The following is a 14,559-nucleotide window of genomic DNA, read 5'->3' on the forward strand; positions in this document are numbered from 1 at the left end:
TCTGATAAACAAACAGCTGACCGGATTATTTATTCTACTATTAAGGAGTTCCAAAATCACATCTAAAATGAGAATGACGTATTACTCTGAGGAATTAAAGGTTATCCACTCTCATGCTTAATAAGGCTCCACTATCAAAATTAGAAAACTAATGAGCTGATGAAAACACACCAACATGCTCACTCATCTGCTGGACTAGAAAAATACCTTAAGAAACAAGAGAAAAAGCTGACCTTTTTTTGTGTGACTTTACCATTTGTGAAAGGTGACAGACTGAGAACCCTGGAGACTTCTGTAAGTTCGTCTGCTATCTCACAGAGCAAGAACAAACACCTCAGCACTGGGGAGGGGGAAAAATACACCTGAAATGTTATCTGAAGGAATTGCTAATCTTCTGAGAAACTGCTTTTGATGACCCCCATTTTTCTTGCTAATAAGAGTGCCAGTCAGCTTTTATAATATCAGTGCATTTATGTGACACAGACTGCAATCCATTCCATGCAGACCAAGGAAATACTAAGTTGTAAGAGGAGACTTTTTGGGACAATTCAGTTCTTTCTACTGAATTGCTGGTACAATTCAGTTCTCACACTAGATCGATCAATGAAGAGAACAATTCCTCTGTGCCTTGCCAAAATATAACTGAATTTTTTCGCCTCCTGTGGTCAGTAGTGCTGCATTTATGTAACAGAGGAGCAAGACTTACATTCAAATACTGCTGACTCAGATGACTACAGAGGAGAGGACTTATATGACCCTTTATACCAGGCTAATGCTCTGGATAGCAAGGGAAGTTTACCTTAATAAAAGCAATACATGAAAAAAAAAAAATTGTCTAAGCAGCATCTAAAACTCATTAACATGGTAACACTTGCAGCAACAGCACCACTACCTCCAAGGTAAGATACATGTTCATCTAAACTATGTTCTGTGGGAATATTCTGGAGCCTTAGGAAAACTTTATGCATCGTAGGGAGAGAAAAAAATATTATTTTTTACCAGCACAGAATAACCCATGCGATGATTTCTGTATGTTGTCTATTTGTAATAAATACTGTATATACCTGGAATATGCTTAGCCCATCCAATGATCACCACCAGTTCTCTGTCTGCCAGGTCACAAAGAGTGGTAAGTGCTTTGATGTCACTGTCTGGAACAGTGGGGTCAGGCATAGCATAGATCTTCTCTGGTTCAGCCACCAGCAAATGGGAGACAATCTTGTTATCTGTAAAAATGGTCCAGAACATTACAAGATCACCAGTAGCATCATTCTACATTGCAAACAGATGGCTCAGATTTCAAAGTGCACAAGAACTTGTCTTAAGACACTGAACCTAATTACACCATATTGTAACTTCATGGCCTTCTACAAGTGGTTACAGCACAAACAGATATGATCCATTAACAGTGTTTATCAAGCCAGACATGTATGTTCTTAACATAATAAATTTAATGGAACATAAAAATACATGACCCCCTTTTATTACCAGAGTACAAACTTTATAGGAAAAGATTAATGCATTATAATGTATTTGGGACTGTACAAATAGGTAGGTTTTGCCTTTATCTAATTACCTGCAACCCACCCCACCCCTTAAAGGCAGGGGTATTTTTGAGTGAGTAAATACCACATGCACTTAGTCAATCACTGAAATCTGTAACTTCTGTCAGTGACTCCAGCTACCATTCTTTATGTACAAAACCAGACTCATGATCTCCTCATTTCTAAACAGGAAAAAAACAAAATCAAAGAGAATAAAGAGTGTAAAACTAAGCAAAGTATGAAAGTATGCAAACTCTACCTCTGAAAACTGGTTTTGTGCAAAGAATGATACTTTATCATAGTCACACACTGCTTATTTTTATCTATATAGCATTTTCATTCATGGGTTAAATATTTACTTTTTCATTCAGATGACTTGTGAAATCTATTTGGAATAATCAATTAAGTTATATGGAAAAGTGCTGAGAGGAAATAAGAATAAAAGAACTTGCAAGACTTACAATACGGTGTTGCTATTCTGTAAGTAGGATAAACATAAAATGTGCACTATATCCATGTGAAGGCACAATGGAAATATTTTATCTCTATACAGGCGCCTGATTTATTACTCTGAGAAAGCAGAACTGAAAAATGGGAAAAGGACTAATTCATTAAGCCTCCTAATACAGGGTACATTACTATACTTCCCAATATATTTACATTTTACTTTCCCTGATAGGTACATCTTTTGACCTCAAATGCACCATCAGAATTTAAAGCCCAAATGGCACTCTTTGTGATTTTACATTAATCTGTTCCCTTCAGTCAGATCAAAAGTTATTATAGGGCTTGATATAAATGGGATTCCACCATGAGAAGACACCAAGTATTTTCTGAGTGCAGAGAATGCTGCCAGAATTAGTATAATTTTCCCCATCCGCATGTAAGTCACAGGATGGACTACACTGTCTTCCTGCAATGGAAGCTGACTGGGATGTGTTTGCCCAGCAGTGTCAGAGAGGATCCCTACTAGTCCATGACATATTTCCATAAAATACTCAATTCAGATTTCTGATACTTTATTGCTCTTTAGTGACAGAGACTTCTTGATTCTGATCTACTGTCTCTACAATTTTTGCCTTATTCCAAAAATGCGTGTCAGAAGCTGTGATATATGTTAGTCCTTCATATAGTAAGTGCAAGACCCAACTGGAAACCATCGTATCAAGCATGTTTTATTACAAGGGGACATATTCATGGCTTTATATGAACCATAGGAACTACGCCAACTGATGCAATTCTTGATCTCAGTAGCCTACTGATTATCAAACTGATTAATGAGGAATTCTGTTCTTATTTTAAAATGACAGATGGTAGTTTTAACTTATACTGGCAAACAGCCTTTGCACCTTTTTTTATTTTTTAAACAGTCTCTTCATAACCTGTTCAATTTCGCACAGAAAACATGTAAGTAAGAAAAGATAACATTATTTCTTCCCAAATTCCAATATTTTTAACTGGATAGGAAAATAGGATAAATTAATTAACAGTTTGTCAACATCCAAGCATACGCAGCTGAGGACTTCTACTTTTTGGGTTTTTAATCCATGAGAAATGAATGAAGAAGCACCCTCATCCCCAAGTTCTGGGGTTTTTCCCCTGCAGCATAAGAAATGGCCAAAGAACCACTTTCATTCTTGTATGAGGTTCCTCACCAATGGCATTCTGTAGATGATTTAGGAATACTGTGTATTTTGACTAGGATTTGCAAAATCTCAAATCCTTTTTATTTTTGCCATCAATAAGATCTACAAGCAGGCCATTAAATTTCACAGTGAAGCAGTGAAGCTGGAAAATACAATAGAGATCAGAAGCAGGTGTAGGTAAGATCTTCCCAACATCTGCTCTTTCCTTATAGGGGGGAAAAGCTACATGTATTGGCACATGCATTAGCACAGAACATAGGAAAATTCTGAATGTACTCAGAAAACTCCATCACTCAGGAAATTGAATAGCCATAAGCACTGTTTCTAGGTAAATCTTATTTAATGTTTCCTTAATTAGAATCAATAGAACCCAATTTTCATTCCTGTGCCTTTGTTATGCACAAACTATCAGTCAGGGTCCAGAAAATCTCCCAGGCTACTTCCACACAAAACGGATTCAACTGTTTGAAGTCTGGACACTTATCTGTCAGGATTTGAAAACTAAGCTTTAAAGTGTTTGTTACAAAATTGTTTGTACTTGGACCAGCTAAGGAAAACGGAGGGAGGCACTCAGATAATGAGTAATGATTTATGAGGAGGTTAGTTTATCTCAGACAACTGGAGCTAACAGAAATCGGTGTAGTTATCGCCTTATAGGTAATGTAATGCACCACGTTGCAATAATCTTGGGTTTACACAGAGATTCTTGCATTTCAGTACAACTGCATTAACCTCTGTTCATATCTTAAGGGCTTGGAGCTTTTGGGTTGGATTTTTTTTTTTTTTTTGTCTGTTTGGTCTTGGCTTTTTGTGGTATGTTAGGCTGTCAACATTTCTACTCAATGACAATATCAAGTAAATGAAAAACTGACAATCTGTGCACCCAGGAAAACTAAACCTCTAATGAAATTAAGCATTAGAGTTTATTAAATTTTATTGTATTATCAGAAAGTTTTTATTATAATGTGCAAAATCTGCTTAGTGCAGCCCTAGATTGTATTTACAGAACAGTGGGACAGCTTATAGAGGCTGAGTAGAAGATGCCAGATTGGACAATTGAAGGAATATAATCAGCATAATGTTTTTTGGAAAGGCAAAAGGAAACTATGCCATATGTTCACTTAAGCCTTAATTTTATGTAAAACTGGCTGTTTTTTCTTTGACACAGCTAAAATGCCCTTTCACTTACAGTTCAAAGACTGTTTATTTGCTCTCCAGATCCCCATATGCTCAAACGTATTGTACACAGCACTGTCCCCTACTGGGGAACACCATCGGAAACAGATTCCATTTTCCACACAGCCAGGTATTTTCAAGGGGCTAAGACTGCCATGTGTGTTGTCAGAGGCTTAGGGGCAGAGGCAAATGGAAGACAAGAAGGAATTTGCCCTCTTTATTTCACTGGCTTATTTATCCATGTTAGGAGCAAATTAACCTCCTCAGCAGGAGCAAGTGGACGTGTGTGTTCCCATTTGAAATCGGAAGAGTTTACAACACTTGATACAGCCTGCGTGTCTTTGCAGGGTAATATACCAGCCTCTTGCACTACAGCTATAATGCTATTAAATTTACTTCATGGAATTAGTACAGTCACTGCTTGAGTTTATATAAGCTGCAAAGCAAAACCCCTAACTATTTTTAGTTAATCGCAAAGAGGATGGAACTTGTATTTTAGCAGTGAGATGATCATCTCTTTCTCTCTTAATTTCAGCCTGGCTAGATACAATCAAGGACATTATTAAAACATAACTAAACAAAGCAAAAAAAAATCCATGAGGGTACTAGAGCCCAAACTACCAATTTCAGCTTTGTTATCAGTGTGGCATATTGCTGTTTTAATCTAATGCTAGGTAGTGTATTAATCTATAGGTATAAATTAATGAGGCTCTTAATGTATTTTCATTGGGAGGTTGAGCAGTCAAACTCATTTAGTTAGTGAAAACTACAAAAATCACTTTCTTGTGAAATCTGAAAGTAGAAGCTTCAATGAGCTAATGATCACAGTATGAACCATTTTATGTACCACTGAAAATAAAGATAACCTGTAAATGTAAAATTTGCACTGCATAAACCATGCTTTTATACACTTCCACCTGTAAAAACACTCTGTTCAACTCCACTTGAGAAAGATGAGCATATTTAAAATAAAACCTGTTAACAGCTAAATTGATATAGTCTTCATGGTATTATTTTCTGACCAAACCCCTGTTCCACTCAGAACGAGCGTGACAAACAGGGCTAGGAGTCAATAGCTTGCACTCAGAGAGAAATGCTGTGTATGTAGTGTACTCACATGGCTTTTTTGCTGGCTGAACTAGCTGAGGGTTCAGGTATGGGCTGTTCTCTGCATCTATTCTGCGCTTGTACTTCTGGCGACCTCCACGTACTCGGTCTAGGCGCACACCTACATTTGGAAACACAAGCAAACATATAATTAAATACATTATGAGCATGCCTTTCAGGTAACCATCTCCTATTTCCTGCCTTCCAATATTTATATTAAAAGCACGTTTATTTCAAAAGATTAATTTTGGAAAGCATGGGAAGTCAGCATTACAAGTATTTGCAAGCAGTTTAGAGTTTCACACATGCAAGACTAAGTATACAGCATAATTTCCTGTTCATTTGAAACCATTCATTCATTTTTACATATTATTAAAAACAGCTAACAAGTTTAGTTTCCATTTCAAAGAGCCTAATCTTAAGTCATCTTTGCCAGAAGCAGAATTTCAAAGCTGTAATAAACACCATGGATGTAGAAGCATAACATTACGAGCAGAGAAGTACAGAGAATTAGAACTTTAGAAACAATGAGTGCTGTATACAGCTTAGATAGTCAAAACCAAATTAAGATGGACTAACATGGCCGGAGGATACCAAGTAAGTATCCCCAGTAAAATAAGACTGTATATGTGGCTTAAAGACTGAAATTGTTCATGAGGATTTGAAAGAAATTGTACGGCTGTGCATTTAGATGTCATCAGTGATGAATTAACATTTGTGTTCTACCACCATACTGTTCATTCCTTCAGTACAGCATTCTGCTGCCCGGTTTGTATGGATACCTGGGAATTTACCTTCCTGAAACGAGCTATAGCTGCTCTCACTGACAAAATGAAACAAGGAGAAAGGCTGCAAAGACAGTAGGTCTTACAAAACAAGGAATTTTTTTTTTTCTTTCTGAGTCACCCAGGCAGATTTCCAAACAACCAGGATGAATGTGACTAAAACCAAGTAGTAACATAACACGGAAGCTGAAGAACTTGGCACATATGCAGAGCAACAGGACGAATAAAACCAAATGCAAAATTTGTCCCTGATGACATGGATTTAACAACACAAGAATGCAAGGACACATTAAGTATCAATGGCCCCTGTGAGCGATGTAACAAAGTGCAACTCACTTTCTCACTTCTCATTGTCTATTTTAGCTCTCCTCCCTCTATGTATATTTTCTATTGCTATTATTGTGCCCCACTCTTCTACCTTCCAGCCCTCTGATCTCTCCCTTGCACAAAATACCTCCAGAGCTGGCTTCTGGACAGCAGGAGAATCCACGACCAAAGAAGTTACAGTTCGTGTGCACAGCACAGAGTTTACGCGCTGTCTATGGACTTGCACTGGTAGGGCAGTCCAGTTACCAAGAAACATCTGTCAGTCCTCTTTCCTTCTCAAAAACCAAAAAGGATAGACTGGGTTTTGGTAAAGGAAAACTGTTTTGCCAACTAGCCAGAAATCCAAGGCCAACTGTTGATGGGGTGGTTTTGGTTTTTTTTTGCTTGCATTTCCTGGGTTACTAACACAGGAATGAGATGTTTGTTTTAAGGACACAACCAACATCTGCAATTATAATTCAGTGAGTTGTGTACAACAGTGCTCAACAGCTTTTGCTTACCAGGAAAGCAGGCAATGATCACCTATACTTAACAGTGAAATTTCACTTGGTTTAGTGCAGAAGACTCTGTATGTCACTCCATCAAACCCAAGAAGTACATTTCTCACCATATGTCACCAGTTGTATTTGTGTGGATCACATGATTTAAACAGTAACACAAATGAACCACACAGCCCAAGAGGTCAGCGCATAATTATGAATAGAATCTTATTTATAGTAGTTACCTATGTAACTTGTGACTGATTTGTGGTCCAAGCTGTTTGATAAAGTTTATGCTGATTCAATCAACAGAGCATAGTTATTTCTGTTTGTTTTTAAATTTATACTGGGAAATGCCTGAACTACAGAACCAGTTTAAAAACTGACACCTCAAATCTTTCCAAAACTAAAGATAACTCACTGCTTTTCACACTTGAATCGGGAGTTTGAGCTACACCTGAAGCAAATGACATCCAGGACAATACCTTGCCATAAAAACAAATAGCAAAAAACCAAGGTTTGATAGTTGAATATTCAGAAATAGGCAGAGGATTAGAACAAGCCACATACAATATTGGTGGGATTATGAAAAAGACTGCCCATCATTTGAAGAAAAATAGACAGAAAATGATTTCTGCATAATTCAGATGCCATCCTTCTTTCTGCTTGGGAACAGATTTCATAGTGATAAAGGATGGATAACATCGGACAGAAGTATGTTTAATCAAAAAGTAATGGAACTGAAGCTTAAATTAATATAAATCTACCAAGATGAACAATTTTTTTTACCTCCTTTGCATTAGATGAGATACACATTCAAGCCATTCACATACTCAATGGGAGGAAATACAGAAAAGTGTCACAATAGCAAAATTTTACTTAGATCTCTGCCTTCACCTAATATGTATCACTATATCTGTAAATAAAGCTTTCTATTTAAAAACCCCAACTTCTAGATAACTGGGGAGCAATTGTATTGCACATTTTAAAATTACCTAAGTCTATAACAGAACTAATTCCAATTTTAATGTGAAAACAGTTTTGATAACATAATACCAATAGACTATAAAGTAGAGATTTATAACCCTTCCATTAAAACTGACAGAGTTTACCATCATTTTGGCTCCTAAGATTTCCTTGCTCCTAGTGCTATAAGAAAGTAGATACTTTGGAAGCAATTTCTGATAATCTAACATACCCTAAGTGGTATTTTATTTCCCAAGGGTCTTTATAGAAGTAAACACAGCGCAAGACACTGCTTAAGAAACTATACCCATCCGACATTCCATAAAAACTCTGGAGTTTGGCATGTAGCAAACTGAAATCCAGAGGTTCAGGAGTATATGCATGCATATTCCCCTGTAACTCCTATAGCTTGTATGAGAGAATTCATTACATAAAGATCTGTTTATCTGCTCTCAAAAGAGTAGCAACTGATGCCTCCTTTGTTAGAATAACAAAGGGAAGAAATAAAAATAATTTTGTCCACAAAAATCCTCATCTGGGGCAGGAGGAGCATTACATCAGTCACAGATGTAACTGAATTCCACACAGTCTGTATTCAGACTAATTAAGGAGGATATTGTGATATCTGGAGAAATTAAGCAGACTTCTGCTTCAGCTCTACTGTGCATTGTGGCTTTACAAAACCTTCAGCATCTCAGTTCACTCACCCTATTAGTCCTCAACCATGAAGTGAAAAGAAAGACACCCACCCCACCCGTGAAAAATCATGTAACATTTCCCAATGAACTGCACTGTACGTATTATGATTACAGTTCTTCAGGGTCAAAACATCCATTCCTGTCACTGAACACGGCTCCACTGCAGACAAGGAAGTTAATTCTTCACATGCTGATTTTAAAAGCCTTTCACAGAGAAACAAAACCAAGAACCCTAATGGGAAAACCAGGGATGACCACAGGGTAGAAATATTAAGAACAGGCTTGCCACCAGTCAAGAGACCAGTTACTTTCAACGTTCAAGTGCAACACACTCACATCTCAGGACAAGCACAATTCATGAACTCATTTGTACAGGAGTGATGGGGAGTCAGAGATTTAGACATGACTTACAAATCTCAGAAGATGAGGCTTGCACTATAGAACTGTAATACATGGAGAGATGGAAACTATGTAAATCAATGCAATAGCTACTTTTTCAAAAGAAAGCAATTACACATAATGATAAAACAAAATAAATTCTCCAGCTGCTCTTGAAGGGAAAAAATGCTTTTATATAGTCACTATATAACCTTCTACAAAAAAAGTTTACCTCCTGGCTCCTTACATAATCTTTGCATGATTTCTATCAAATGCTATGCAACACACAACAAAATCACATTGGGCACTTACTCTACACTAAATGTGTCCATACAGTCTTGCAAAGAAACAACTGAAGACCAGGGCTGATGAGCCTATATGAGCTCCCCACCAGGCACTTTAATCTAAACAAACTTAACATAGGCAAACCTGAACTCATATTCTTTGTATTTTCTCATCTGTTTCTCCCCTGCTAGTAAATGTATATTATTATTCCTGTTCTGTGGTCCTTTTTTCACACTGCCTTGAAGACGTCATGCAGGACAGGTACCCACTGTGATGATGCTACATAACCAAAAAGATTGCCCATACTATCTCAACGCAGGTGCTTTTGCTTACGAGTTGAACACTCCACCCCCCAGATCTTCATGGAATTACAACGGGATACTCTGATATATCATAGCTTCACAACAGAATTTCAGCTTTAAGCATCTCCTCTCTCTCTTCCCTCAGGTTTTCAGCTCTTCACAGCAATAAAAAGGGTTAATCTCACCTTGGCCTTGCAGCTTTGCAGCTGGAATGTTGAATTTTTCTTATCGCAGTGGAGAGGGGGGAGAGGCGATTCAGGTCCTCAGTATGAAAATACTATTTAACCATGTCATCTCGTTTTCCATACTGACACAACCCATGTTAAAAGTACACTATTTACTCCTTTTATCGTCCACCACTATTTATCCCTTTATCATCCATCTCTATGCTTCTTCTCCATCCCCTCCTTACCTTGGCCAGAAGCTTCCAGTGTTCATTTGTTCACTTGACCCATAAACATTCTTGTTCTTTCCACAGAGCTCTATACCCACAAGAAATTCCCAAGCTACATTGGTAGGCATTAGCCCAATCCTTCAAATCAAGGCCTACTTAGGACTGCCTGTAAGAACTTGTTCACTACCTTTACTTGGAGGAGCTTTTTATTTTGGAAATGTAATTCACTTAAATACGAATTAATATTTGAATAAATCAAAAATCCCTCTTTATCTTCCAGTACATCAGTAAAGAACAGGTTTGAAATCAGACTCGAATGTGCAATTTTGACCTCCTTCAGGAAATTTCATATTCTGCTCCCTTCCTGTTCCCCCTACGTAACACACTCATGGCAAGCTGGTATGTTCGACATTAACGCCACTCTGGCAAGCTCCACCTCTAACAAAGCATTTGATATGTATGAAAAACATTCCTATCTCATTTTTTGAGATATGTAACTGGCTAACAATCCATTTTCTACAGATGTCTGCACGATTCCCAGCACTGTCAATAGTGAGACAGGTAAGAATGAATACCCACATAACTGCATCTTGCCAAGCTCTAGAGGAACATCAGCAGCAGAGGCAAAAACCCCCAGATTAACAGCAAAACTGGAAAGCACAAAAATAATTTTAATGGCAGGTTCCAAAGTGGTTCTCCTTTGGGACAACATCTTGATAGAGTGTTCCAGTTCACTTGCATATACTGTGATTAATTCTAAGATTGCTGAGCAAGCTTGAGTGAATATTATAAACTCAAGTGTTTTGCTTTTATTTACATAAACCGGAAAAACTAGCTCATTCTTCTACCATGAACACAGACACAATGTATTGAGATTTAAGAATGCACAGTCATCTAGATACTCTTTAGACACTTCAGCAACCTCTATAGTTTGGGATTAGAGTCCAGTGCATTAATCCTACAGTCTGTAAGATTTGCGGTGGAAAAAATACTTTAAACCATGAAAGACCTCTCCCAATACAGTAGAAACATGCAGGAAAGTAACACAGCTGAAGAAATAGGACAATATGACCTATCTTTTTTTCTGGATCTGCATACTTGTTTTATGTGCTGAACTACAAGGATGCCAAAGAGCTTCTGCAATCAGTCCATGAAGCATTTGGATAATACCCTACGCAGGTAAAAATTCAGCTAGAGATGTAAAATACGTGTCTACCAGGCACGTAATATTTTGAAAACAGAGCCCTAATTCATCAAAGAAGATACAAGCTATGACTCACATTAAAGTTTTCCTCATCTATGACTGAATTAACAATTAGGAAGGGAAGACTTTAGTGTTTTGTCTTCCTATAGCCACCTGCGCAATTAAACACATTATTTAGATTAGTTTAGGAAGTCTAAAAATCATCCTCCTACTTTACATTCAGCTAGGACCAAAAAGCATTTGTTAATATGGGATAAAATTGGCTGTTCTCAAGAGGTGCCTGTAAAGCAATTAATTCATGAACTGACCCATATAATTGACTGAAAAACAAACCAGTGCTTTTATTACTTTAACATCTAACTTGATCTGTGACTATATGTTGTTTAATTTATATGTTCCTCTGCAACGATTTGCAAAAATCAGTTTATTATAAAAAAACCTAAAATATTTGGGCTAACTAAAGTACTCAGTGAATTGTTCCAGATTGAAAAATCAAAAGAGAAAAATATTGCTTTTGCAAAACAAGTGCTTCAAACCAATACTTCAGATTTTGCTTATGTTTAATAATAAACAAAGTTTCTAGGCAACTAAATGTAAGCAGCATTTTGGAAATTCCATTTTTGTCCTGGAGGAAGGGGATGAGAAGGCTAGACTTTTGCAAAGAAACTGATAAAAACATCTCTTAGGTTAAAGCCCAGTGGTTTGTTTTTTTCAGTTTGACAAAAGAACTGATAAATGCATTACTTACACAGCTCAGTACTCAACCTCTCTTGAAAGGAACATTAACTTTGCATGAACTAATCATCTACATGCTGAAATTTTGTGCTCTGTCATTTATGCATTAAACCACAAAAGAACGTGAATAAAATCCCCTTAGTTTTCCCATGTAAATGAGACTTCGTGTAAATAAATTCTATTATTTCTTAGCCCAAGTGATTTCCATTGAAGAATGGTCCATAAACAAAGATGTTCACATGAAGAAAATGTGGCATAAAATGTTTAAGAATCCTATTGTTGCTTTACATTTTTAAATGGCTCCATATGTATCCTAATCTGTGACACTCACAAATACAAATTAGGTCACATGCAACAGGTGACAAGTTTTAATTGAATGTCTTCTGTCTGCAATTCTGACAAAAGGTGAATGGAAATAAATGAGTCTGGCAAGACAGCCCTGAGCCTTACAATACCCAATACCTCATTATTTTTAAACAGCTATCTATAAACTGATGCTGACAAGCCTTGAACCTTTTATTTCTGTTCAAGAAGAGGTGAATGCACAGAAAGAAAGAAGAAAATTTAAAAAAAAAGAAAAACATGACAGCTACACTGTTGCATTGAACATGCAACACCCATTATCCCATGATTAGCTCTCAAATATTACAAAAGAATATCTTTTACACTTCACATAAGACCTCAGAAAAAAAATCTGTCTTTTTTGGAAGAGATACACTCCATGCACTCAGTTACTAGTGCCTAAATTTGATCTTTTCCAAGTGTTATGCTACCAGATTTTCAGTGGAATTATGCTAGACTCAAGTTGATTTTAAAAAAGACTGAAATTAGGCCAGTAAATACAGGTTATATAGCTTCCACTTCTTTTCCTTCCCTTTTTCAAAGCTAGGAAGAGCCTGTGTTGCAGCAAAATGTGCATATTTGTAAAATGCAGAGCAAAAGCAATGCAGAACTAAGGCTGAATATACATAAAGCCCTGATGTTTCTGAAATGAAGCAGTTACCATTACATAATACTTCTCTCCCCATCACCTGCATTACTAATATACTAATTACTAGGAAGCAGTGTAAAATACTGCAACAGCTTTTATGAATAACACAGAAAATACTGCTGCTAATTGCACCATTAAATTTCATGTCAATGTGCTTATATATCATAACCATACTATATGAGAGTATATGCCTTATTTTTTTAATTATGCATACAATGTCCTGGGACAAGGTATAAGAATAAATAAAGGCAATCTATCACTAACTAAACACCACAGTTCTAACCTTAATTTATTTAAATATAATTACAGAAGATGCTATCTTGTTTCAGAGTTCAAATTACAACCAATTTAACGAAGTGGAGCTTGCTGGGCTGTAAAGTCATTACTGCATCAATACACTTGTAACCATTACTTTAAAGGTGACAAGCCCAGACTGGGAAAGGCAGCTTGGCTGATGATCCAAGGAGAGGGCACAGAACGTCAGGAGACAGAAAGGTCAAAAAGTAAGCTTGAGCAAGGCCATGCCAACACCTGAAGGTCAAAAGCAGGCCTGTATTCTAGATCACATCAGTAGAGCTTATAAAGAATTCACGAGCTACGCTGGTGACAACTCTAATAGAAAAGAAGTCTAACTGAAGTTCTGGACCATTTGCTGGCAACTCTCAAGAGAGAAGGGAAGATTGAAATGAAATGCGTTACAATAATCAGACTGTGAAGTACCAGCAGCATGAACAAGATCTCAATACCCTTTTCAGATACAATAATGTGCAGTTTTACAATATTTCAGTTAGTGACTTGGAGGATGTGGGATTCTGGAATTAATCTGAGATCCAGAAGTCACAGGAAAGTTCTTAATAGTGTGAGTTGAAACAGTTATACAAAATAATATCAGTTCTACTGGGACCAAGAAAAATCCCACTTAGAATTTGGATTTCTACCTACAGAAAGTGACTTCATTCTGCTGCAACAGAACCAGAGTAAACTAAAGGATGGCTCATCATACTAGAGCTTTAAAACAGATGTAAAATTTACTGAAATAACAAGTGTTTTACCCTAACAAATATGATCCCCTAACTTGGGGGTTTTTTTTGGTTAGACTTTTTTTTTCCCTTTGGGACAAAATCTTTCTCATTTTCTCAAGGAGCAGCCATTCTGTGATGAACTATACAAAAGTAAGACAAGCAAAATTTCCTTTCCAAATTGCACTCAACTGGCAAATTGAGTGAGACTTACCTTTATAGCTAAGGGAGCTCTATAATGCTGGAGTATAAATTGGCCTCAGTGCAAATATATGTTTTCCTCTCAGAATTTTGGATTTCTCCACAGCTTATTCATGAAAACATCATTTTGACATTGTCTTTTCTCTTAGTACACCCATAACAACCCTATCTCTGCAATCTTTCTCATATTTATGTATTAAGTAATTATGAGCTAAACTTCTTGTGGTGAAACACTACGCAATTCTTCCCTGCTTTTCCTTTATTCTTTCAAAGACTAACAGAATGATTTGTGGAACTGCATCCATTTCAGACTTGATCCTTC

General features: G+C 36.9%; 1 protein-coding gene across 8 annotated transcripts in view; it reads right to left on the minus strand.

Annotated features, from left to right (window-relative positions):
• Positions 1-14,559, minus strand: part of ESRRG (estrogen related receptor gamma) — a 374,779-nt gene that overhangs the window by 46,757 nt on the left and 313,463 nt on the right. For all 8 annotated transcript variants that reach the window (XM_048296143.1, XM_048296142.1, XM_048296144.1 and 5 more), the window contains 2 exons: positions 5,484-5,594; positions 1,065-1,226 (listed from right to left, as the gene is read on the minus strand). In XM_048296143.1, coding sequence (XP_048152100.1) covers positions 1,065-1,226; positions 5,484-5,594 — 273 coding nt within the window. The remainder of the gene's footprint in view (positions 1-1,064; positions 1,227-5,483; positions 5,595-14,559) is intronic.

Source organism: Corvus hawaiiensis, chromosome 3 (genome assembly GCF_020740725.1).
Source record: "Corvus hawaiiensis isolate bCorHaw1 chromosome 3, bCorHaw1.pri.cur, whole genome shotgun sequence".
Lineage (NCBI taxonomy): Eukaryota > Metazoa > Chordata > Aves > Passeriformes > Corvidae > Corvus > Corvus hawaiiensis.